At 42.8% G+C, this 26603-nt stretch overlaps 2 protein-coding genes and 3 pseudogenes across 4 annotated transcripts; 2 read left to right on the plus strand and 3 right to left on the minus strand.

Annotated features, from left to right (window-relative positions):
- Positions 1–272: 272 nt before the first annotated feature.
- Positions 273–2464, minus strand: LOC121767981 (annotated as a pseudogene).
- Positions 2465–3041: 577 nt separating this feature from the next.
- LOC121766595 (tRNA-splicing endonuclease subunit Sen2-2-like) lies at positions 3042–16358 on the minus strand. Of its 3 annotated transcripts, none has more exons than XM_042162876.1 (5): positions 16205–16358; positions 15682–15740; positions 3736–4794; positions 3512–3596; positions 3042–3408 (listed from the first exon to the last, which is right to left on the minus strand). In XM_042162876.1, the coding sequence occupies exons 2-3, from the start codon at positions 15735–15737 to the stop codon at positions 4122–4124; spliced, it is 729 nt and encodes a 242-aa protein (XP_042018810.1). In that variant the 5' UTR covers positions 15738–15740; positions 16205–16358; the 3' UTR covers positions 3042–3408; positions 3512–3596; positions 3736–4121. The 3 variants fall into 3 exon arrangements, with proteins under 3 accessions (XP_042018810.1, XP_042018808.1, XP_042018809.1); XM_042162874.1 differs by having other exon boundaries at positions 3512–3642; XM_042162875.1 differs by having other exon boundaries at positions 3512–3656.
- A 738-nt stretch (positions 16359–17096) lies between these two features.
- On the minus strand, positions 17097–17975 carry LOC121766770 (annotated as a pseudogene).
- A 2665-nt stretch (positions 17976–20640) lies between these two features.
- Positions 20641–25857, plus strand: LOC121766298 (annotated as a pseudogene).
- Positions 24693–25447, plus strand: LOC121766771. The gene is made up of 2 exons (XM_042163022.1): positions 24693–25015; positions 25327–25447. Exons 1-2 carry the CDS (start codon positions 24693–24695, stop codon positions 25445–25447), a joined length of 444 nt encoding a protein of 147 aa, XP_042018956.1.
- Positions 25858–26603: the final 746 nt, after the last annotated feature.

The raw sequence follows: 26603 nt of genomic DNA on the forward strand, positions 1-26603 counted from the left end.
CATCTGTTTGAACTTAGAGGGTGCTCTCGACACCACTTGCGACCTAGCTTGCACCCTTGGCTGCATCCAGTTATTAGGTAAAGGCAAGCGCAATTCGCTCATTCCACAAAAAACTAGAGATGGTGCTCCAGCGCCAGACTCACAAACCAATTGATGATAGGAGAAATTGCTTATGAGACTAATGTAGTGATTTCATTTCTTACTTTACACCAATTTCTGTTTCATTTGCCAACATAAAAAAATTTTGATTAATCTGCGCCACAATCACAAAGTTAAGCATACCAAACTCACTATCCTATTTTAATTTTTTTTTTCAATTTCATGCACAAGTTATAAGATAGGTTGGATACAACATATGCAAAGGCTTAATGTAACACAACATATGTAAATACGCAAATTAAATATAAGGAGGTGCATAGCAATGTGAAGGAAACCTAGGAGTGAGCCTAGCAGCAAGTGGTACAGCTTTCTGCAAGGCCAGCCCGAACACCTCCTCCATGTCCATCTCCGCTGAGCCGGCCGGCAAATCCCATTCGAAAGAGTGCACGAGTGTCACCAGAAAATACTCCACTATTACAATCCCCGCCCCAAAGGGAATGAGCTCGAAGTGATTCCCTCCGGGCTCAATCCCCTGCAACCCTGACATAAAGCTGTCAGGGTTGAAGTCAAGGGGATTCTCCCAAACGTCGGGATCTCGGCCTATGGCCCAGATGTTGACCAGATGTTGACGCTCAACCTTGTGTTCTTGGGGATGTGGTAGCCATCGACGACGCATGCATCCGTGGAGATCCGAGGCAGGTTTAGTGGCGTGGAAGGGTGTTTTCGGTATGCCTCTTTGCATACGGCTTTGAGGTATGGCAGATTTGGGATGTCGGATTCGAGCAAACGCCGCTCTCTCCCGATGACTCTGTCCATCTCTCGGTGAGCCCTTTTTTGGATGCTTGGATTCTTGATTGATAGAAATCCATGGGTTCCATCCTAAAATCAATTGGTGATAGGAGGAGGGGCCCATGAGACTTATATACTAGTTTCAGTTTTCTCTTGACACCGATGTGAGACAGTTATATGTTATATTTTTAGTTTCAATTGCCAACACCCTCCCTCAAACAGTTATATGTTATATTTTTAGTTTCAATTGCCAACACCCTCCCTCAAACCCTTCAAGGTGAACCTTGGAGGGGTTGGACTTTTTTCCTCCAAGGTCGGGTTGGACTTTTTTCCTTCAAGGTTACCTTGGAGGGGTTGAACTTTTTTCCTTTTTTCCGATGACTTATATACTAGTTTCAGTTTTTTCTTGACACCGATGTGGGACAATTATATGTTATATTTTTAGTTTCAATTGCCAACATTGATCATCTCCGCTAATGCCCATTCTAGTATGCTCGACGATGTGTCTGTCCCTGCATTAAATAAATTCTGCATATGTATGCAAAATTGCAAATTAAATTCATTGTATTTGTGAATTGATCAAATTCAAGTTTAAGGAGAAAGTAACAAACCAGTAAAAGGGCTTTAATATTGGTGGTGGTGAGCTTGCAATCCTCCTCATCATCCTTACTCTCATCATCATGATTTGCCAAGAGAGAATCAAGAAGATCTGGCTTGTCGTTGCGTTTGTAGGTTGATTTCTATCGATCATCCAGCATCTTACCGATCAAGCGGTCCCACTTCTTGTGCAGTTTCTTCATCCCTCTCTCAATCCCCTGCAAATCCATCCAAGCAAGCCATGGAATAAAATCACCAATGTTGAAATAGCCAGCTGTGGTCATGAGCTCCACCACCATTTCCTTGAACTCATTCATCTCCTTCCCTTTCGTCACGAAAACTCTCCGGCTCAATATCACCTGCCCGATCATGTTCGCCGTCGCGTACACCAGCATCTCCGGCAACCCCACGGCCTCGCCCAGGCGGCTGGCCTCGTGCATTGCCGCCATCATGTGCCCCACCTCCGAGGTCCGGACGTCGGCCCACTACTCCAGGACCTTGCTCCCCAGCATGTGGAGATTGCTCAGCTTCCTCAGCAGTCTCCACTTGGGGCCGTATGGGGCAAACACCATGTCCTGGGCATTGTATGCCAGGATGGTGGCACCCGCGTTGACCGGCCGGTTCGAGAAATTAGTGTCCTGGGTTTTTAGGAACGCCCGCGCCGCGTCTGGCGTGGACGCCACGACTGTGCCGACTGTGCCCATTTTCAAGTACATGACCGGACCGTAAGTTTTGGCCATTTTTGCTAGGGCGACATGGGGCATGTCGCCCAACAAGGGAAGGGAGCCCACCACTGGAAAGCCCCTCGGCCCCGGGGGCAGAGGGTGGCCGGTGGTGCTCAATTTTGAGATAAACATACGGATCAAAATGTAGAGTAAGGATGCTACAACAAGTGCCCTAGCAATCAACAACATATTTTCTTGGGCTTCCATGCTTACTATCTGAAAAAAATAATTGGAGTGTGGATGTTGTATTCTTTTAAAAAGGATATTTATATATAGGAAAGAAGAAAGAACGTTTGGTGGATAAGTGTGTAGCATCACGTTTGGTTGCATCCATCCATCGTTCAACGATATACTACTTGTCCTAACTAGATTTAAATGATTCCAAATTGAGTCGGATGTGACTAAAGGGGAAAGTATAATATGATCATTTATATATTTATGATGTGGTGTGTTTCAATGCGACCATAAATTAATTTCTACACTTACTTATTGCGAATATCAAATTAGGCACGTACTCCATCGTCCATTCGTGAATAAGAGGCTTATTTCTCTTCGCCACAGATTTTAAAAATATTAAAAAAAGTGGGTGAAAAAAAATTAATGAAATATTAGTCTCACTTACATATATACTTCATGTGAGTGGATAGAATTAGTAGAATATAATGTTTTATTACCATTTATATTAATAATGAACTTGAACTCCTATTCGCGGACAGACGAAAATGAAAAAACGGGACTCCTTTCACAGACAGAGGGAGTACTCCCTCGTGCTACAAAAATGTGCACTTTGGTTGAGTTTAGGTTTTAATGCACAATTGGTAGAGTAAGATAGAAGTTGAAAGAAAAAGTAATTAAAGTATTGTTCGTGAAGAATGGGTCCCTCTTCACTACTTAACCAATTATGCAAAACTCGTGCCCAGCCAAGAATGCATACTCTTGTTGATAAGTACTGAGAACTAAGACGCGTGCATACGACACACGCGGCAAAACTACACTTTCAGTACTACTACAACATTAAAGGGAATTAAACATAAAAAGAGAGAAACTACAAAAAAAAAAGCAACCAAATCTATAAAAATGAGACAGGTGAGGCATTGATATAAGTATTTGAAATACACTAGTGTAACACCCGTTCGACTCATGCACGAATCTTAAATTTTGGTAGACCCTCCCTTGTAAGGGCATCACCAAGACCACACTGCACAAAAAGGAATATACCAATTAAGTAAAACAACACCAAATCTCTGAAAATCAGTAAAACAACGGATTTGCATAGTCATATCATGTGTAATTAAACATACACTTCCACAAGCAGACTGAGGATTATCAATCTGGTCCATATTAAGTCCAAGCATCACTTTCTCCTCATCTCCAGCTTTTCCACAGCTGCAATTTTTGCAACATTTATTTGTGATTCCAACTTCACAATCACCTATTGCATAAGAACTACACTATCATCGCTTCTCAAATTTAACTATGCATACAACAACAAACAAATGGTAGTAATATAAAAATGAAGACTAACCAGAGGGCAGTTGGGGTTTTTCCAAATCCTCTTCGGTAAGTAGGCTATCCTCATCATCATCATCATCATCATCGTCATTAATCTGAACTTTTGGTAGAAGCTGGGAAGCCTTTTTTAAGGCAAAAGAAGATCCAATATTGGTGGTTTCGTTTCCAATTCAAAACTGATGATTTTTTCTATTTTCGTTCTTTTTTTTACATTAAACATTCGATTCGCAACTCTAGCTACACACCCCACAAAATTTGAGTCCTTAATAACAATATAAGAAGATAGAACAAGCATCTTGGTCAATGAAATTGTTATGTGAACAGTGGCATCGTCGTACAATGTACCTCTACAGATACAACATCACTACTTTATGCTTGGAATGGATGATTTATATCATATCATTTCTTCACTATCATAGTTTGATTCTCGCGACTTACCTCAGGATTCCACCTTGTCACAATCCTCTCCTCGACAGAATAATGCTCCAAACGAGAGACAGAGGTGGTGTCTTCCCCGTTTCTGCTGATGTGAAGAACCAACAAGGTTTTCGCAACACTGCCACAAAGTCGAAGTGTGCAGTGAAAATCAGACCAGACCTTCAACCGGGCATTTTCACCATCACCATCCTCATCAGGCAAGGCAAGGACTGCGTATTCAGAGTGCACGAAAGCTGGATGGTAACGGTAGGCAACATAGTCGACACCGTATTGAGACCCTGCCCTCACCACCCAGTTCTTCCTGCGAAGATGAGAATACGCTTTAAACAGAACAGGGAAACCAACTCTGCTGGCCACCATGTAATGCCACAACTCTTCATCACTTATCGCACACTTATTTTCACCGGCAACATTGATACATTTCAAGACAGAGCACAAGTACAGAGCTTCTTCGAAACTTAGTTGGTGCCATTGCTTATCCTTCTCTGCAGTTATAACAGGACGACCAATACAAGCACCGTATAGTAGTTCAGTTTGTTCCGGGAGAGCTTGCAGAAGCACCGCACTCCCTGAAAGCAGTCCTTGAGCATTGGATTCGATCAGAGAGGTTTGAAGCTTCGAGACTATTAGAGACTGATGGGATACGAACTAAGCAACTAAACCCTAATTGCGAGCCCAATAGCAGTGACGGCCCATCAGCCCAAAACCCAAGAAAGAGTATCAGTTCGGCATGACCAAAGAGTTCGGTTCGGCACAACCAAAGAGTTCGGTCGCAGCCTACAGCTCGGTAAAAGCCAACCAATCAAGCTCTACTCTCAAAACCCAAGAAAGAGTATCAGTTCGGCATGACCAAAGAGTTCGGTTCGGCACAACCAAAGAGTTCGGTCGCAGCCTACAGCTCGGTAAAAGCCAACCAATCAAGCTCTACTCTCAGATCGGCAAAAGAACCAATCAAGCTCTACTCTCAGATCGGCAAAAGCTGATCGGCAAAGTTCAGCAGTTCGGTCTCAGTATTCGACCGAACAAGGAGATAGTGGACCCATGCAGGATCTCCACGACCTCCATTACACCCACGATCTATTTAGTGGTATTAAGCAGTTATCAACCTGCAAACCACGATCTTAGTTCGAATGTATAAATAGAACTTAGATCAGATAGACGAGGGTTAAGCTCTCTAGATCCTGAATCTTATAGCAAATCAGTATTGTAATCTGTAAGCGAGACCAAGCAATACAAATTTGCCCTCTCTTCTTCCCGTGGACGTAGATTTACCTCAGTAAATCGAACCACGTAATTTCCCGTGTTGTGATCATTTATTACTTGCATTTATTCCCATCAAAAATTCGCCACATCATCACTGGCGCCGTCTGTGGGAATCGACAGAAAACCAAAACTGTGATAAAAGCGAGTTTTTGATCCTCTTCCACCAAAAAATGCATACCAGATCACATAATACCCATAGTTCCGTCCGTGATGAACGTGAGGAAGCTAGTCCAGCCCGTAGGTCCGGAAAACAGCCTCGGGAGAAATCTGCCTCCAGTTCTCACGGTGAAAGAACAAACCACTCCAAAAGTCATCGCACCGAGCCTCCCCAGCAGCTCGCTTTGAATGAGGCTGTCAAGTCGTTCTTGGCTGAGAAGCAGGATGAGTTCTTAACATTCCTGCAAAAGAGCCAGAAGCCGGAGAAGAAAACGGCGGATTCTCCCTCCCCCTCCAGACATGAAAGTCACTACCGCAGTAGTGTCGTATCTTCCAGGAGAAAGAATCCTCACCACCGACATGTTCCTTCTCCTCCTTGTTACCGAAATCACAGGAGAACTCCATCTCCACCATACCGGAGAGATGTCGGATTCGCTATGTATGGAGCGCTGAAGACTCCATTCTCGGATGATATCACCAGAACTCCATTGCCACAGAATTACCGAACTCCGTCAATGACTTATGACGGGTTAGTAGATCCTCATGATTTCCTGGGACGCTATCAGTATAATATGGCGAACCAAGGTCTCAATGAGGTTCACATGTGTAAGCTGTTTCCCGAGCTGCTTATCGGGAACGCAAGAAGGTGGTTTGACAGCCTCCCTCAAGGGAGCATTAGATCTTACAGAGATCTAATGGATGCTTTTCACAGGAGATTCTTCCAGAAAGCGGAAGCCCGAATCACTTCGGCTCAGCTGCTTTCTATACGTCAAGGTCGCGATGAAAAAATTAGCGACTTCATGACGAGATTCCACAAGGAATGCCTACAAGTAGATGATCTCAATGATCTACTTGTCATTTCGGCATTCCAAAATGGAATTCTGCCCGGAGCTCTCTACAGAAAGCTCGTTGAGTGCAGTCCGCAAACAGCTCAAGAGATGTGGGACATTGCGGACCAGTTTTCTCGTGCCGATGAGGCAGACCGTCGAAAACGGTCTTTAGACAGCTCATCCAGAGGAGACAAAAAGAAGCCCGATCATAGCGATCAGGGGCTTCCTCGCCGAACTCCTTTTGAAAGAATTCAAAGGGCACCGGTACAAGGCAGATTGGGGCCACGTCTCGATCTTGAGAAACCGCCCGCTCAGTTCGTACCATTGAACAAGTCGAGAGCGGAAATTTTCGAACTGCATTCTGATATGTTCGAAAAACCAAAGCGGATGACGAAATCAGCCACGCGCCGAAGTCAGGATACGTACTGCTCCTACCATCAAGACCACGGTCACGATACCGAGGAGTGCCGAAATTTGGCAGCAGGTATTGATGTTCTTGTGAAAGCAGGGACGTTAAAAAAATACCAAAGCAAGCTGCCGAAGAAGAATAAGAAACAGAGAGGTGCGAACTGCGCTCCTCAGGATCCTAAAAGGCAACAGGATCCCGAAGACGATGACGAGCCGCAATATGACGGAGTAATCCAGACTATTGACGCTCTCCCAGCCGGGAAGACTAAGTCGTCTCTAAAAGCAGAACGCAGAGGCGTCAATCGAGAGGAGCCTATGCATAAAAGGCTGAAGAAGGAGGAAGTAATCACGTTTTCAGATGCAGATCCCGTCCCGGCCATTTATCCTCATCAAGACGCGATTGTCATTCAGGCCGGAGTGGCAAACAAACTGATCCACAGAGTGTTTGTGGATACAGGAGCGTCGGTTAGCATTCTTTTTAAAGAATGTTTTGATAAACTGGAAGTGGATCCAGCTCGGCTCAGTCCGGCCCCACTTCCTCTGAAAAGTTTCGCCCAGGAAGACACCCGCCCTGAAGGTACTATCAGCCTTCCGATTACGGTGGGAAGAGCGCCTACTAGCTCCAGTACGATGATCGAGTTTTTTGTGGTAAAAGCTCGGTCCCCGTATAACATCATCCTGGGAAGAGACTGGCTCAACACAGTTCGGGCCATTTGCTCTACTTATCACCTCACAATCAAGATCCCCACTAAAGGAGGGATTGCAGTCATCCGAGGTGATCAAAAGAGAGCAAAAGAATGTTTGCAGATTGCGCTTAAAAGTGCCGAGCAATCAGATCGGCACCATCAAGCATAGCAATCACAGCAGCCGGAGTCAGAGGCAGGAGAAATGACCGAAGTCACACCGGAGCCGAACTCGATGACAGTTCAGTTATACGAAGATGATCCATCCAGAACGGTCAAGATCGGTTTCGCGGGAACACCTCTGCTCCGGGAAAAGACCATCCAGCTCCTCAAAGAGTACAAAGATGTCTTTGCGTGGTCTCCGTTGGACATGACCGGAGTGTCTTCCGAGGTAATTACACATCGGTTAAATATTGATCCCTCAGTCCGGCCTATAAAACAGAAGCAAAGACTCTTTGCGGCAGAAAGAAATCAAGTCATCCATGACGAAGTCCGCCAATTACTGAAAGCGGATGTATTATTCGAAGTAAAATATCCTTCTTGGGTGGCCAATCCTGTGATGATCAAGAAAAAAGGAGGAGGATGGCGGATGTGCATAGATTTTACCGATCTAAATAAGCACTGTCCTAAAGATTGCTACCCCCTTCCGAACATAGATAAAAAAGTAGAAGCTTTGATAGGCTTCGAAATTTTCTGTTTTCTTGATTTGTATAAAGGATACCACCAAGTTTTAATGGATGAGAATGATGCTTCAAAAACGGCTTTCATTACTGACTTCGGCATTTTTGCTTATAAAAAGATGTCATTCGGTTTAAAGAATGCCGGAGCCACATATCAAAGGATGGTAGACAAGCTATTTCGGCACCTGATCGGAAAAGAGGTTGAAGTCTATGTTGACGACATAGTTGTTAAAAGTAGAAGCACTTCGGATTACGAAGACAATCTCAAATCAACTCTCGACGTGCTCAAAAAAGCCAACCTCAAACTCAATCCCCAAAAATGTACCTTTTTGGTAGATTCGGGAAAGTTTCTGGGTTGTTGGGTTTCAAAGGACGGACTCAAGGCAAATCCCCTAAAGGTTCAAGTTGTTCAGAACATGGCAATGCCGAAGTCCATACATGATGTGCAAAGGCTAACTGGATGTCTAGCCGCACTGAATAGATTCCTTTCCCAAGCAGCCGAAAAGCAACTGCCGTTCTTCAATGTTTTGAAGAAGGCACCAAAGTTTGAGTGGGGAGCCGAACAGAAAAAGGCTTTTGACGAACTCAAAAGTTATTTAGCCGAACTCCCTATTCTCTCTGCTCCAACAGATGCCGAAGTGATATTCTTATATTTAGCGGCATCAGATCAAACCATTAGCGCGGTACTTGTACGAGAAGAAGGCCTAAAGCAGAGTCCTATCTACTTTACAAGCCGAGCATTAAGAGGTCCCCAAACAAGGTATCAACCTCTGGAAAAAATTGCTCTGGCATTAGTAAATGCAGCAAGGAGACTGCGGCCATATTTCTATGCTCACAAGGTATGCGTCTTAACCGATCTTCCACTTCGGCAAGTTTTGACTAAGCCTGAAGCATCAGGCAGAATTGCCAAGTGGGCCATAGAGTTGGGAGAACATTCAATAGAATATCTACCTCGGAAAGCCATCAAGGGACAAGCCTTGGCAGATTTTCTGGTAGAGGCAAAGTTCGATCAAGCAATCCCTATTATTGCCGAACAGAAAAGCCCTACCAATGATGAACCAACACAGCCCCAGGAACCCGAAGTAGAGCCGCCGGACTGTTGGATTGGATTCGTAGATGGAGCTTCGAATAAGACGGGAAGTGGAGCTGGTATTCTACTTATCGCTCCCGACGGACACGAGGTAACTTATTCACTTCGGTTCTTATTCCCAACCACTAATAACGAAGCCGAATACGAAGCCCTTCTTGCCGGACTTCGGTTAGCGCAAAGTCTATTTATCAAATCTCTCAAAATCCATTGTGATTCACAAGTCATAGTGAATCACATGTTGGGTACAAGTGAAGCCCGAGATGAAAGGATGAAAAAATACTTGGACAAAGCGCAAAGCATTAGCCGAAGTTTCTCTTATTTTCGGATAATCCGCATTCCCAGAGCGGAAAATGGCCGAGCAGATACTTTAAGCAAGTTGGCCTCATATCCGAGCTCAAAAGTGGAGGAATTACCGCACAGAAGCATTGATGATGCTGAGGTACTTTCAGTAACCAGCTCGCCGAACTGGATGACGCCAATATCAAAGTATCTAGATCAAGGACAACTGCCCGAGGATAAGAGAGAAGCTCGGAAAATCACATGCCGAGCACTTCGGTATGAACTTCATGAAGGAGTCCTATATAGAAAGTCCTACCTTCAACCGTTATTGCGATGTGTAGGACCAGAAGAGACGGACTACATCCTTAGAGAAGTTCATGAAGGATCGTGCGGCAGCCACATCGGAGCTAGAGCTTTAGCTAAAAAAGTTCTGAGATGGGGATATTATTGGCCAACTTTGGTACAAGAAGCAGTACAGCTCGTTAAGAAATGTACGAAGTGCCAAATCCATGCAAATATCCCAAGGATGCCGCAGACCGATCTATGTGCTATGCAAAGCCCTTGGCCTTTTATGCAATGGGGCATAGACATAGTAGGACCACTACCACAAGCTCCTCGGCAAATGAAATTCTTGATCGTTGCCGTGGACTACTTCACAAAGTGGGTGGAGGCTGAACCATTAGCTACGATAACGAGCTCGAAGGCATTGGATTTTGTTTGGAAGAACATAGTTTGCCGATTTGGCATACCCCATATCCTCATTTCGGATAATGGGACTCAGTTCACCGACAAGACATTCAAGAATTGGTGCCAAGAGTTGAATATTCAACAGCGGTTCACTTCGGTCTCTCACCCACAAGCAAACGGACAAACGGAAGTAACAAACCGTATTTTGGTGAAAGGATTAAAAGCTCGGTTAGAACAAGCCAAAGGACAATGGGTAGAAAATCTTCCTCAAGTCCTATGGTCTTACCGAACTACACCAAAAACCTCCAACGGTGAAACTCCGTACAGTCTAGTGTACGGCACTGAAGCCGTAATTCCGGTTGAGATCGGCCTACCCAGCCCCCGAACACTCAATTTCTCAACAGAACTGAATGATGACGGACTGAGAGCCGAACTAGATCTTGCCGAAGAAAGAAGAGAACTGGCCTGCATAAAAGCAGCCAAGTACAAGGAGCAAGTAACCCGGTATTATAACCAAAGGGTGAAAAAGCTGCAGTTTCAAGTGGGAGATCTCGTATTGAGAAACAATGAAGTAAGCCGAGCAGAAAAGCTGGGCAAACTTGAACCCACATGGGAAGGTCCGTATCGGGTGTCAGAAGTCCTGGGAAAAGGGTCTTATAAATTGACTCACATGTCAGGAGAACAAGTACCCCGAACATGGCATATTTCCAACCTCAAGAAGTTCCATTTGTAAGAGACAAGGTCCGGTCAGTCTTGTGTCTAGTTCGGTCCTAGGGATATGTGCTTTCATGTTTCTATTTGTCCTTTACGCTGGTCGTTTTATAAAAGTTTAAAATCTTTTTCGTCTTTTTTATTTGTCTTTATGTGCGTTTAGTCTCTATGTGCGTTTTGTCTCTTATAAATATTACTGAGGTATATTGATCTTTAAAGGCTGATCCCCTTTTTAGATCATGTATTAAAGACAATTGTGAGTCCAAGCTTCTAAGGAAGATACAAGACCACAATTCAGCTTAAGAAACAAGCAGTTCGTCTGAAACGGACTGCAATAAGCCGAAAACCACTTCGGTCAACCAGGGAAAGTCCAATCCAAGCGATAAAACTCGCCAAATTAGGACACAAAAGGAAAGTCCAATCCAAGCGATAAAACTCGCCAAATTAGGACACCAAGGGAAAGTCCAATCCAAGCGATAAAACTCGCCAAATTAGGACACAAAAGGAAAGTCCAATCCAAGCGATAAAACTCGCCAAATTAGGACACAAAGGGAAAGTCCAATCCAAGCGATAAAACTCGCCAAATAAGGACACAAACTAAGTCCGGTCAAAGAAGAGTTTTCTTCATAAGACCGAAGACGAGTCCGGTCAAAGAAGAGTTTTCTTCATAAGACTGAGGACGAGTCCGGCCAAAGAAGAGTTTTCTTCATAAGACCGCGGACGAGTACAATAAATGAAATAAAAAATCGCTGAACTGTAAATACGCAGTGATAGAAGCGAAATGAAAAAAATTTCATTTATTAAGTCTTGTTCGGCATACAATTTCGCTGCCCTACGAGAAGGCGTTACACCATTACAAAGGACTATTCTACTGTCCACGGTTGCTAAAGTTGAGCCACCTATCCAAAAAATCCTCATGATGCTGAGTTCGGGTGTTCCGAACAGTTGAAGAATAAGTAGGTCGACGAGATGCTCTGATCGACCTACCGCCCCTTCCCTGAGTCCGGGAAGTTCTAGCACCTCGGCGGCGAAGAGTCTCTTCACGAAGCATCCGCTGATCTTGCTCACTCATAATCACAACTCCTCTACGAACTTCAGGGCGTTCTCGTCTTGACATTTCCGGTTGCTCCGGAGTCCGTTGCTGACTTGGAGTACGTTCTCGTCTTGACGTTTCCGGTTCATCCTGAGTCCGTTGTTGGTTTGGAGTAGAATCTTGAGCAAGTGGATTAGAGGTTTGAGTTGGAGTGTGAGCATCTGTTGGCGGGAAACGCCTAAGGAATCTCTCGATTGAGGGACGCCGGGAAAGAATGATGTCGTACCGAGAAGCCAAGCGCCGCAATGACTTCACAACTTGTTGGCAAGCCGAGCTCTCCAGCGCATTGTTCTTCCGGAGTACATGAAGCTCCTCCCACAGTTCATCAACTTGATTCTGAACTTCAGATATGGTCATTCCCCCGCGCCCGCAGATGAAATCCTCATATGCAGTCCTCTCAGCGATGACAGTGTTCAGCTCGGCATCCAGATCTTTCTTTATGGACTTTAAGTCCTTATTGTTGGACTCCAGCTCCACTAACCGAACCAAGAGTTCGTCATACTTCACCTGGTCATCTATGGCTTTTTTCTCAGCTTCGTTTAAAGCCGAAGAGTATAGCCGCTTCCAGTGAAGTGCCTCCAGCTCCTTAGAGTTAAGAATACAAAGCAGCTATGTCAGTTCGGCATTTCAGTTCACCGAGCAGGCAGTAAACCACAACAGGAGTAAAAGAGATTACGAAAAGCTATAAAGAAGACACGAGTGTAGAAAGAAGAATTTTTTCATTCACAAGAAAAAATTTTTTACACAAGGAGGGCTTCAAGGCCATTTTACAAGGGGAGAAAGAAACTAAACTAAGAGAAGGGAGACGAAATCATACTCCGCCAGTTTCGTCTCCGGCTCCTCTGTGGGTTTCAGCCTCCTTCTCCTTGTCTACTTCGGCTTCAGCCTCGGCCTCCCTACTCCCTCCAGCCTGCTCGGTGCCCCCATCGCCGATCTGCTGCACCTCCTGCTCGGCATGCCCGTCGCCGGCCTGCTGATCCGTCTGCTCGGTCTCCTTGCCGGCCTCGTTTTCCTGCCCACCCTCTCCGTTAAAGATTGAAGCGGGTGAAACAGGTCCCAAGGAGGCAAAGATGGCCTCCATGTTCTCGTCCCGGTCAGCGCGGCAGTTACGGACTCTTTCAGCAGAGAGCAGGACCGAGGAAGAAGCAAGCTCCTCAAGGAGCGGCAGACTCTGGAGACGAGCTGAAATCTCTCGGCCATACAGCGGCAGGACGACTTCGGGTCCCTGCTCAGCGTTATCGGTCATCAATTTCAGCAGATCACCGATAAAGGCCGAAAATTGATTGCTCAAAAAGAGTTTCTCCGCGAAAACACGGAGAGCCTCCCCCTGAGCAACCACGGCGGCAGCCTCCCTCTGTTTAGATTGCTCTCTCTGGATGATGAGCTGGTTTTTGGCACGCTGAGCTTCATCCTGAGCCGAGATCCTAGCGGCCCTTGCCTTCTCAAAGTCTGCCCGAGCCTGTTCGGCCTGGTGACGAGCAGCATTCAACTTCCTCTGCATCTCAGCATAATCGTTGGACGCTTTGGAGAGTTCAACGGCGACGAGCTTGGAGAGCATATTGTTCCTCTGAAAATGGAAAAAGGAAAAAGTCAACAGAGGGGCCACAAAAAATATAGAAAAAAAGCAAGGCCAGAAAATCAAGAAGAGAATTCACCTCTACAAAGTCCGTTGGCCATGCAAAAGGCTCACAGACATGTTCCGAAGGGGCCGCCAAGACAATGTCTTTCTCCGGCGCTCTTGGGGGTTTCTGAATCTTCCCCTTCCCCTTTGCCGAAGTCGACTCCGGCTTTTTTGGATCCGAAGAAGAGGTCTTCTGCCTTTTCGGATTCTTCTCGGCATCAGACGCCGAGCCGGTGGCTTTCTGTCTCTCCGGCTCATTAGATTCGGAGGATTTGCGACCGAGCTTGTTTAGCATGTTCACTGCCAAAAAGCAAGAAAACAAGGTTAGTCTTCGTCGTTAAAGCAGTAAAGCATAAAAAAGAAATCCTCACCCTCAGTCTCTTCGTCCGAAGACGAGATATCGAACACGAAGTCCCCCTTGACGAGCTCAGATTCCGAGTACTGTTTCCTAATCATAGGAATCTTATTGAGCTCGCCCTCGAGCTCGTTCAACGGTTCTAACCGAGGATGAGGAATTACGGACTTCGGCCCTCTCCAGGGAAAGCCCGGAGCCGCTGTCCTATTGTAAAAAAAAGAAACGATTTTGCCATTTCGGCCATTTGGTTTTACAAAAGGCTCTAAAGGGCTGTAAAGGGATCAAGTAAAACCAGGATCCCTTCCTCTTAAACTGAAAGAAATTAAGGATTGCCCTCAGAGACAGATCCTTTCCTAATCTACGCAGTTCGGCAGCAAAGGCCGATAAGTGCCTCCAAGAATTTGGAGTCACCTGACCTAAAGGAAGTTGAAAAAAATCAAGAAGCTCTACAAAGGCAGGGGGAAGAGGGAAACGAAGCCCGCATTCTAAGCAGGCTTCGTAAACGGTGGCATAACCCTCCGGCGGCGAGTTAGCCCTATGAATGTCGTCGGGAATCACCACTAACCCCCCAGGAAGAAAATATTTTCCGTGTAAGGATATCACAGTATCCTTACTCAAAATGCTGTGAAAATATTCTACCGTCTTCTCCCCGGACCTTTTCCGGCCAGAAGACCCCTCACCCCCCTTCCTACCACTACCTGATTCAGAAACAGATTCAGAAGAAGAAGACATGATTCTTACTCTTTGATGGTCGAAAGTCTCTGAAGAAATTCTTGAAGAAGCGGAAGAGAATTTTACGAAAAAGAGAGAGAATGCAGAAGAAATAATCGCAAAAGTGTTCCAATGATGAAGAAAGGAAATATTTATCAGATTCGCAGAGGCTTTTTCAAATTCGTCGCACCGTTTCAAATCCCACTTTTTCTGGATTCTCTGGCCGGATTTGCTGTCGCATTTAATGCGGACACGTGCAGAGCACGTCCCCTGACGTTAGCCTCCCCCTTACACTTATCTAAAATGCCGAAGTGATTCACTTCGCTTTTCGGGGGGGGTGGTGATGGGATACGAACTAAGCAACTGAACCCTAATTGCGTGCCCAATAGCAGTGACGGCCCATCAGCCCAAAACCCAAGAAAGAGTATCAGTTCGGCATGACCAAAGAGTTCGGTTCGGCACAACCAAAGAGTTCGGTCGCAGCCTACAGCTCGGTAAAAGCCAACCAATCAAGCTCTACTCTCAGATCGGCAAAAGAACCAATCAAGCTCTACTCTCAGATCGGCAAAAGCTGATCGGCAAAGTTCAGCAGTTCGGTCTCAGTATTCGACCGAACAAGGAGATAGTGGACCCATGCAGGATCTCCACGACCTCCATTACACCCACGATCTATTTAGTGGTATTAAGCAGTTATCAACCTGCAAACCACGATCTTAGTTCGAATGTATAAATAGAACTTAGATCAGATAGACGAGGGTTAAGCTCTCTAGATCCTGAATCTTATAGCAAATCAGTATTGTAATCTGTAAGCGAGACCAAGCAATACAAATTTGCCCTCTCTTCTTCCCGTGGACGTAGATTTACCTCAGTAAATCGAACCACGTAATTTCCCGTGTTGTGATCATTTATTACTTGCATTTATTCCCATCAAAAATTCGCCACATCATCAGAGACATTGGCTCTGCTAGGGCTTTTGCTTCAGCTGTTTTCCCTTTCCATCTCGGGGCCATTACCTGCTTCGAGAAAATAAGAGTATTCATGCACACTTCAATGAGTTATGCAGTAAAAATGAATCAAGACGATTTAGTGTCTATGTTGATACTATTTTCTTAGTTTATTTTGCAAGTCGAATTCAAAAGATTAATTCTTGAAATTACTGTCTTTTAATTGAGAATTAATTTGAACTTCAATCGAGAACTAAATTCCAACTTTGAAAATCTAGTCATGGAAATAAAAAAAACAATCACATCTTTTCCAAACCAAAACAATACACAAATACTCTACAATATAGTATCAGCCAAATCTCATTCCCCATTATACATCACCCATTCCAGCTGCAGAAGCTTCTCACCTCGCCAAATTTTAGTTAAGCCACAGGAGATCAAAGGCCTTAGCTTCAGCGATACTTATTTCACGAATTAAAGGAGTACTAGCATGCTGAAACTTCAATGGATAAAATGGGGAAAGAAGAATTTACCTGAAAATAGTGATTGAGCTGAGAATACCGTTGGAGTAAGGCTTGGATCTTATTTAGCTACTCCTCACTCTTTCGTTTCCTTTCTCTCAGATTTTTTAATGGAAGTGGTGGTGAATATTTGTGAAATTCTGTTGTGGCGGAAGAAGAAACACACGCAGATTTGGGAAAATCATATGGGATGAAGAAAATAGCTATTTTGGGCCTTCTAAAAATAATGGGCTAAATCAATCATGAGTTGGACTAGAAGAGTTGGGCTTGATTAGGGTTATATTGTTGCCAGGCCCAAAAATGCATAGTTACTTTCTTAGAATTAAAATTCTTTTCTTGTACAGGAAAAAATATTAAATTAAAACTTCGAGAATTAGAGCATCAACAACATCATTTCATAAATCATCTCATACTTCAATTATTCAAGTTTTCTCCATCACATTTAACTATTTTTTATTTCATCTCTAAAATAAGAGACTACATCTGCAACGATTCATCACATCTCTTTGCTATTGATGAATCTCACTATTTCTTTTCTTCTTTATTTTACTTTTTCAAACCAATTTAATTTTAATTAAACAATATATTAAACTCATAAAATGACATTTATTTTTAAAAAAAGACATTATATTAAAATAAAATTAAAATGACATAATTGAAATGGTAAAATTACATTATTGGAAGCGATATAAAATAATGACTAAAGTCCCAAAATGGTCCTTAACATATTGCATTTTTTTTTATTTTGGTCCAAAACATTATCTTTTGAATTATTCGGTCTAGCACATTTGAAATTGGATCACATTTGGTCCATTTTGGACGGTTCCGTCAAATTTTTGACTGTTTTAATTATCGGATCACAAATCCATCACTAACTGGGAAAAACTGATCCGTCACAAATCCGTCACTCCTCTGCATCTCCGGCCAAGCTCCTCGGCATCAAATTCTCCGCCACATCCGCCGGCGTCATCTCCACCTCCCCCAACAACCTCTCGATCCTCGGAAACAGCTCATGCCACTCCATCCCAACGTAGTTATTCGCCAAAACCTTAAACCCCTTCGAAGCTGCAATACGACAGCTCAATGTGCTTATCCATCCTCCCTCTCCTTATCAATGCCGGATCCAACTTCTCCACATAGTTGGTCGTGAAAACAATGATTCTCTCTCCTCTACAAGCAGCCCCAACCCATCTATGAAATTCAGCAGCCCAGAAAGAGTAATTTTGCTGCTCTTCGTCTCATTCTCCTTCATTCTCATCCTATGCAGCACCTGGTTGTTCTCATTCTCTTTCTCCTTCTCTCTCTTCTTCACTCTCTGCCCCGTGAGGTCGACAGAGCAGTCGATGTCCTCGATCACGATCACCGCCCTGCTGGAGGTCGCGATCAGGAGCTTCTTCAGCTCCGTGTTGTCCTTCACCGCCGTAAGCTCGAGGTCGTAGACGTCATAGCCCAGGAGGTTCGCCATGGCAGCGATCATGGTGGACTTTCCCGTCCCGGGCGGGCCGTGGAGGTGGTAGCCCCGCTTCCACACCCGCCCGATCTTATTATAAAACGCCTCCCCCTTGCTGAACGCCAAGAGGTCCTCCACCACCTCCCGCTTCCTCGCGGGCTCCATCGCCAGAGTCTCGAACGTTGCCAAATGTCAGGTGCTCGAATGCGACGTGGGTCCACGCCGCGCCAGAGTTCGTGTAGAGCTTCCGGCGACGGTTCCTCACCTCGATCGCCTCCCTTCCTTCATGACATGGTTGAGGTAAGTGTTGATGATGAAGTGTCTGTGCTTTTTGTGGAACCGGAGGTTTTGTGACGGATTTATGACGGATTAGTAACGGATTTGTGACGGATCAGTTTCTCCCAGTTAGTGACGGTAATTAAAACCGTCAAAAATTTGACGGAACCGTCCAAAATGGACCAAATGTGATCCGATTTCAAATGTGAGAGACCTAATAATTCAAAAGATAATGTTTTGAACTAAAAAAAAAACGCAATATGTTAAGGACCATTTTGAGACTTTAGTCTAAAATAATTTTTGTGGAATTACAATTACTTGCAAAAATAATCACGAACGAGTCTCTCGGCGGCTTCCTCCCACTCATGAGGGAAGTAGCGCCAGGGTCTCCGCGCCGGGGTCCCATCAGCTAGGTTGGCGTAATATTGTTGGTAGTGCTCTGGCTATTCTTGCTCTGTTTGCGTAATCAATTGAGCAATTCCTCCATGTCCATGTTTACAATTGAGAATGGAAATGAGTACGTTTGGAGTAGTAGATTGAGTGAGGAATAGTTTTTTTTATATATATAAATAAAATAGATGATGAATGGAGGCGGATCCCCCGTACTTTGGTAGCAGACGCAACACACAACGCTGTGCATAAAACACAGTAAAATGTTAATGAATTATCCCTTAACGCAACATACAATCCCCACAGACAGCCGTGTTCTCTACGGCAGGTGTCCCTTAACGGAGAATCGTCCGCAACGGCGTCTTGCCGATGTCTCACGTCGCCACGAAGACCGCCGTTGCGGATGTTCTTAGTAGTACAGTATTATTTCAACTAAGGTGGTTAGTTAGTTTTACTACATAAAAACCTGTTCCTATAATATTGATAAAGCTGTTTTTAGGGGAAGCCGTTCCTCTACAATTAAATTAAACGTAGTCACTGCGTTGTTTTGTAAAACAGAGGAATCGCTTCCATTGTATAGTTGCCGTTAATATGAGTACATATTTGTAAGGGTACCAACATCTCTTCCCCCTCCTCAATGGCGGATCCAGAAACTAAATATCGTGGGGTCGAACCAGATTAAAAATATTTAATATAATTATTTATATAAATATATATTTTAATTTCAATAATTCCTACGAGTATCAATATTTTAATAAAAAAATATTTACTCTATCACATAAAAATATATTTTTTAGCAAGTCCGTCCTATAAAAATACACTCTATTTTTATAAAACTATTATTCTCTTTTTTAGGTGTATACCATTTTTAATTAACAATATTTTAATAATTTTTTATTTCTATCTTTCTTGCATTTTACAAGTGTATTAAAAACTCATGTCATCCCATTTTAGAAACTCATGTGATCCCAAAATGTGTTAGTACATACTCAAGGTGTATACTTTTTCCGCAACATCCCCAAATTTGAAAATTTTAAAACAATTTGAATAAGAATAATAAGGTTGAAAATTTAATTATAACTAAAATGAGAAGAAATTAAGAAATATTGATTTTAGATATATAAAAAATAGTAACTGTTAGTACTTAACATTAATTGAAATTTTAGAATTGAATATATATTTAGTAGACTTCCGAGTTCCGAGAAGAGCAAAGCCCATTTTAATCTTAGCTAAATAATATGGTCATGTTTTCTTTCTTGATGCAATTATTATTATTTATTTAATTCTAGTTCACGTGAGATTAACAATGACAGAAGACTTTGGTATTGACTAAGAGCATCTCCAATGATCGGCTAGCGGGCCGGCTAACCAATTCCCGGTGCTAGCGAATCGGTTGGCCGGTCGCTAGCCGAACCATTGTAGGCGGCGAGCGGCAAAACGGCTAGCAGATCGGCAAGCTCTAGCCGATCCGCTAGCCGCCATTGTAGGCCCGGAATCGTCTAGCCGATTTTTTTTAATTATGTAATTTTTTTATAATTTACTTTTATTTAATTTAAATAAAATTATTGCATTTTCTCGTATCTGTGTCGTAAATTTAATTTCATATTTGCGTGATTGTAGTTTTTAATTTTGTAATTCCGCAATTCGTGTGTGGAAGAGGGGTTTTTTTAATTATGTAATTTTTTATAATTTACTTTTTTTAATTTAAATAAAATTATTGCATTTCCCGTATCTGTGTCGTAAATTTAATTCCATATTTGCGTGATTGTAATTTTAAATTTTGTAATTCCGTAATTCGTGTGTGGAAGAGGGGTTTTTTTTATTATGTAATTTTTTTAATGAACTTTTTTTAATTTAAATGAAATTATTGAATTTTTCCGTATATGTGTCGTAAATTTAATTCCGTATTTTGTGTGATTGTTAATTATATGTTTTTAATAATTTTGTTTATTGTGGCTGGGCTATGGATGAGCTATTGCTTGTCCAGTTACTTGTCCTGATGAGGTGGCAGGAAGAGTTTTAGTGTTGATGATGTGGCAGGAAGAGTTTGTGGCTTTAACCCATTTCCATTTCTCTCTCTTCGGTAAAAAAAATGATAGGCCGCTTCTGAATTTACTCCATCTCTTCATTCTCAACTACCGCCTCCCCTGCCCGACGCTGCTGCCATATTCTGGACTTCGCCCTCCGTCACTCCCATCCTTTCTCTATGCTCAATCTCATCATCTCACGCGTGAGGTGGGGTCGGAGACGTGAATGCCATAGAGACGGATGAAAGTAACTTCCCGACCCCACCTGAATCTGCCGCTGCCCCTCCTCCTATCGCTCTCATGCAATGGAACGCAGATCTCGCGCTCACACACGCAGCCCACCACTTGAAACGCTGCTCAACTCCCAACCAACTCCAATCATGGTATGCCCTGTTAATCAAAACCAACACTGCCCAAGATTGCTTCTTGATCAATCAATACATCACCGCTTGCTCCAATCACCGCATCATTGATTCCGCCGTTTTTGCATTCTCCCAAATTCGAAACCCCAACGTATTCGTCTACAACGCCCTCATCGGTGCCTTCCTCACCTGCTTCCGCCCCCTCCAAGCCCTGCGCCATTACACCCTCATGCTCAGGAACGCCGTCCCTCCCACCAGCTACACATTCCCTCCCGTCATTAAGAGCTGTAAACTTTTACAATTCACTGGAGTCGATCAATGCCTTCATGCCCAGGTGTTGAGAAATGGGCTGGGATCGCACCTTCATCTTCTGACCACCCTGGTTGATTTCTACTCTAGTTTGGGCATGTCTGCTGAAGCCCGGAGAGTGTTTGATGAAATGCCTGAGAGAGATGCCCTTGCTTGGTCCACCATGATATCCACCCATGTCCGTGCTGGAGACTTTGATTCTGCTAGAAGGGTGTTTGATGAGATGCCCCATAAGAACACCGCAGCTTTGAACACCATGATCCACGGATATGCTGAGATAGGAGATGTGAATTCTGCTGAGGCTCTGTTTTATGCGATGCTTGAAAGGGATGTGATTTCTTGGACGACCATGATCAATTGTTACTGCAAACGGGAGATGTATCTGCAAGCCTTGGAGCTTTTTGAAGAGATGAAGAGCACAGGAACCACACCTAATAACAGACGATGGCGACTGTGATATCGGCTTGTGCACATCTTAGGGCTCTAGATAAAGGGAAGAAGATGCATATGTATATAATGCAGACAGAGTTTGACATTGATGTTTATATAGGATCCGCGTTGATTGATATGTATGCCAAGTGTGGGTCTATGGAGAGAGCATTGGTGGTGTTCTTCAAACTGCAGGAGAAGAATCTCTTCTGTTGGAGCTCGGTGATTGATGGGCTTGCATACAATGGATATGCAGAAGAAGCATTAGCAATGTTCGACAAAATGGACAAGGAGAAGATTGAACCAACACATGTTATCTTCCTGAGTGTTCTTGCAGCTTGTGCTCACGCTGGACTGGTTGAAGAAGGTAGACGTAGATTCTCCATAATGACTAGCAGATACGATATCCTTCCTGAAATCGAACACTACGGTTGCATGGTCGACCTCCTATCCAGAGTTGGTTTGCTTGAAGAAGCACTAGTCTTGATAAGCAGCATGAGAATGCAGCCGAATTCTGTTATTTAGGGCGCTTTGCTAGGCGGCTGTAAGCTTCACAAAAACTTAGAGATTGCTCAAATTGCTATAGACAGACTGATGATTTTAGAGCCTGATAACATGTATGCTGAAGCAAATAGATGGAATGAAGTGGCGAGGATTAGGGGAATCATAAAGGTGCATGGAGTGGAGAAGGCGTTGCCGGGCTCCAGTTGGATAGAAGTGAGAAAGAAGATGCATCAGTTTGCTGCTTTAGATAGCTATCATCCATCATCCAAACTGTTAGTATGCCTTGAATTTGTTTCCTAATTGAGATATGATTATGTTTCCTAATTGGGATAGGATTATGTTTCCGAATTAGGATAAGATCTCATGTGAGCCTATTTATATGTGAGTAGAGCACATAATTATGTGTGATCGTGATCTTAGATCTGAAATCTGTAACTGCAATCATAATACAAATTTGTTCTCCGTTCCTGCCCGTGGATGTAGCCAATTGGCGAACCACGTAAATTCTTTGCCTCTTTACGTTCTTTCTTTCGTTTGTCGATTACACAATTGCTTTATTCTGCCATAACAAACTGGAATCAGAGCCTGATTTTTGGACTAGGGTTTTGAATTCCGCATCTGTTAGGGTTTCTGTGTTAATCGATCAAGATGTCTGCTCTGAACGTGAAGGTCGACAAATTCACCGGGAGAAATAGTTTTGCCTTATGGCAGATCAAGATGTGATCCCTGCTGAAGCAACAGTGTTTGTGGGCACCGCTCAAAGCAAAGAAGGCAAGGATGATGAGAAGTGGACAACCTTAGACGAAAAGGCACACTCGACCATCATGTTGTGACTGTCTGATGATGTTATCATCGAAGTTGCTGATCAGGAGACTGCTACTGCCCTTTGGACGAAGTTGGAGAGTCTATACATGACGAAGTCTCTAACCAATAAGTTGCTCCTGAAGCAACGTTTGTTTCGATTATGCATGCAGGAAGGTATGCCCCTTCGGGATCATCTGGAAAATTTGAACAAAATTTTGCTGGATTTGCGTAATGTTGATGTCATGAGCTGTTAGTTTCCCGTGGAGGGCAATTTTGAGGCAAGGATGAAGAAGTTTGTTTGTTTGGTATTATGATGATGCATTTGGAAGGAGGATTCAAGTCAAGGTGGAGATTTGTTAGTATGCCTTGAATTTGTTTCCTAATTGGGATAGGATTATGTTTCCTAATTGGGATAGAATCTCATGTGTGCCTATTTATATGTGAGTAGAGTACATAATTCTGTGTGATCGTGATCTTAGATCTGAAATCTGTAACTGAAGTCATAATACAATTTGTTCTCCGTTCCTACCCGTGGATGTAGCCAATTGGCGAACCACGTAAATTCTGTGTCTCTTTACGTTCTTTCGTTTGTCGATTACACAATTGCTCTATTCTGTCATAACACAAACCGATAAATCAAGTCCTAAATGTGTTAGATTCCCAGCTCAAGCTCTTGGGAGATGCGGCTCAGCTCGATCTCGTTGTGTGAAGTGAAGGATGCAAACAAGGTTTGAAGGACATATAGCATGATAGAAGGCATGAGGAAAGGAACATTGCCCCCCACAATGAAATGCATTTCAGCATGCGTTTGTTCCAACAACCCAAAGCTAAAAAGTGTTTGGGGTAATCAATACTTTAATGCCAGATTCAATCATACACTTTTCAAATTTTATTTATTTATTATTTTATTTTTTGAGATGTAGTCGGTGGAACTTAATTTTTCTTGATAATATTGCCTGTACTAAAGTCTAAGTCTACAACTATACTGGTGATGATGTGTACAGATTCTTGTATTTGAGCCCACCCATTGAAAACAGAGAGGTGGTTTGAAAAATCAAGAGTACTTCCTAGAGATAAGAGTTGGGTTCTTTTGCCTATAAACAAATATTGACAAGTTATGTTGCTAAAAATACTGCAACTAGATAGTACTCCACTTTTTATCAGTAAAAGTTTAGTAGTATTTTGTTGTGCTGCTTATTAGGGTTTTTCCTTGCTTACCAGAAATTCTCAGGTGAAATATCTCAGGTTTGGGTGTGCTTCCACTTGTGGTCTTGTAGAGACCAACTGAGTAACAAATTTAAAATTTTCATGACTATGTGTTATTTCCCATCATAATTCAAAGCAGGTGGGGCATGGTGGGGTTAGTTTTGTAGCATGGAAAAAGCAGTTAAAAGTGTAAAACAGTGTGTGTATTATGAGATGTCGGATAGTTGGATGCCTTTTCAAATCTGTCTTTGGATCATCTCCCCCACGTTCCAGCTAAGCATATCACTTCTTTTTGTTCTTTCTTAATTCAGCTCTGAATTTTCCTTCATCTTGTACTATTCCAGTTGTTTGTTTTGCTTAATGGGATCATGGAGGTTGATTGAGTGCAGTGCATTTTCTCTCCAGGAGGGAAAGATTGTCCTTTTCTTCTCTTTTTCCCTGACACGTGAAATCTATTTTTTCTGATTCTGCTGCAACTACTGCCGTAGGTATTTTGTGTGAAAGAATCTGCTACTGATAAGGTTTCAAATAATTGCTAGTTTGTGAATCTGCTGAATTTGACAGATCTGTTCATCTTGAAGGAGAGAGAGCTGTCAATTTAGATCTTATCCACAAATAAAGGGATGCTTTTGCAAGAACTGTGCAGGATTGCGAGCTTCATCAGAGACTGTCTCTCTCTCACATCATTCTCATCATCTTCCACCACATTGATAATTCGGTTGTTGCATTAGTATGAGCTGTCGATGAAGGACGGGACTTTGATGCCGGTTTTGATTTGCAAGATTCACTGTCCATTCATCTGCTTCTGCAAACCCTCTGCTGCTCATCTTTACACTTCAGCTCCACTGAAATTGGAGGGCTCTCCACATGTGGTTCATTCGGCTTTTGCTGTTGACAAGTCGCCTTCTGTGGTTGAAGAAGGGTCGGTGAATGGCAATAAAAATTCTGAGACTGTGCTCAAGAGCTGCATTCGGGAGCCCCAAGGCAAAGAGGCCGGGAAGAAGAGAGTAGAGTGGAAGGACAATACAGGGAAACAACTCGCTGAGATCAAGGAGTTCGAATCCAGGTGGCTACTTTTTCTGTTTCTCTCCACACCCTTCATTTATCTATTTCATTTCAATGGTTACTCATCTACAACTACTAAGTTTTATCAAGATTGATTCTACTCCACTAGTAGTTTCACAGTGAAATTTGTTGAGAAAAGATTAGTTACTGATGATCCTTGCTTGAGCATATAAAACTAAAAGATGAACTTCTCTTATTTAATGATGAGATTTTAGGGATGGCTACATAAATGATGATTAAGCTACCATACTAGATTGTGAATCCTCAGTTTCTAAACCATAACTACAAGCATCCTTTTTTTTTTATTTTCAGGGGGTTATTTGTTTCTGGTGAAGAGTGCTTTTTTGGTCTAATGCTAAATTATTGCCTTAGCGAAACAGGAGATACTCTCAATGAAGAGGATGGCAGCCGCTGTCATTGTGCTATTCTCTGATGTAGCTCCCATCCTTATGGCGGCCACCTTGCAGCGTGATCTCTATTGACTAGCTAGCCTGCTGACGTGATTGTAGAGGAAGACGAGGGTCTATTTATTCTTAGATCTGCGGTTTGAGGTCCAAACCTGCATTCAATCTCTCTAATGGGAGTGGTGATAGCTTCTGCTACTCTCTAATCATCGTCCTTTCTTTGCACAACAAAGAAATGCATATACTCCCATTGGCCCTTAACCTTGCACTCTGTATTTTAATGTTACTAATAATAATATCTCAATGCATCAAGTTTCTGAAAATAGCAGTCTAGAGTGACGGCGGCGCATCTCTTCTGGAAGAGGTATGCCGATAACCTGAAAGCTGTTGGTGGGATGTTGCTACAGTTTATAAGAGCTTTGTGTCATACTTTTTTGCATTTTCTTGATTCCACTGTGACTTTTCTATTGTGATTAGCTGTAAAATACAGAATGAATGGAACTGGCAAGATAGGATTAAATTACAATGCTAAATCTATAAACTAAGGTTAATATTTCCCACTACGATAGGTAATGCTCTTTATCTTCAACTCCAAATTAATCATGGCAAGGTTTGATTAACACCATCTCAATGTATAGTAATAAAATTGTTGGAATCGTGTTTGGTCAATGGACTTTGACCAATAATAAATATGACGATAATTTTGTAAAACTAAATGCAATAGTGTCGATCTACTTTCGGATTAAATGAGTGTGGTATATTCATTTTCTCTAAACTAATTCCAATGAGTGAGAAATTATTAATTAAAATTTGTCATAATTGTGTGCTATAAAGAAGCTATGAGATAAAACTAAATACTCCTATTAATTAAGAGCGTTAATTATCCTATATTGGTGGAGATAACCTTATTAAACATGTATTTAATAAGATGAATTATTACGTGTAATAATTATCGCAGACTAAGATGGGCGGTAGAGTCCACATGCGCACGGAGCCAGAAATTCTATATAAATGGGGCAAAAGACATTTTAAGGATTTGAGAAAGGGGTATTTAGAAAGGTATTTTTTTAAAAAATTAAAAATAATGATTAAAATATCATAAATGAATTTTTTTGATGTGGGCATTTGCCCCTTGTGGGATACATATAGCTCTGTCCCTACTGTTGACTAAAGCAACACCCAATG

This window comes from Salvia splendens, chromosome 15 (genome assembly GCF_004379255.2).
Source record: "Salvia splendens isolate huo1 chromosome 15, SspV2, whole genome shotgun sequence".
NCBI classification, from domain to species: Eukaryota; Viridiplantae; Streptophyta; class Magnoliopsida; order Lamiales; family Lamiaceae; genus Salvia; species Salvia splendens.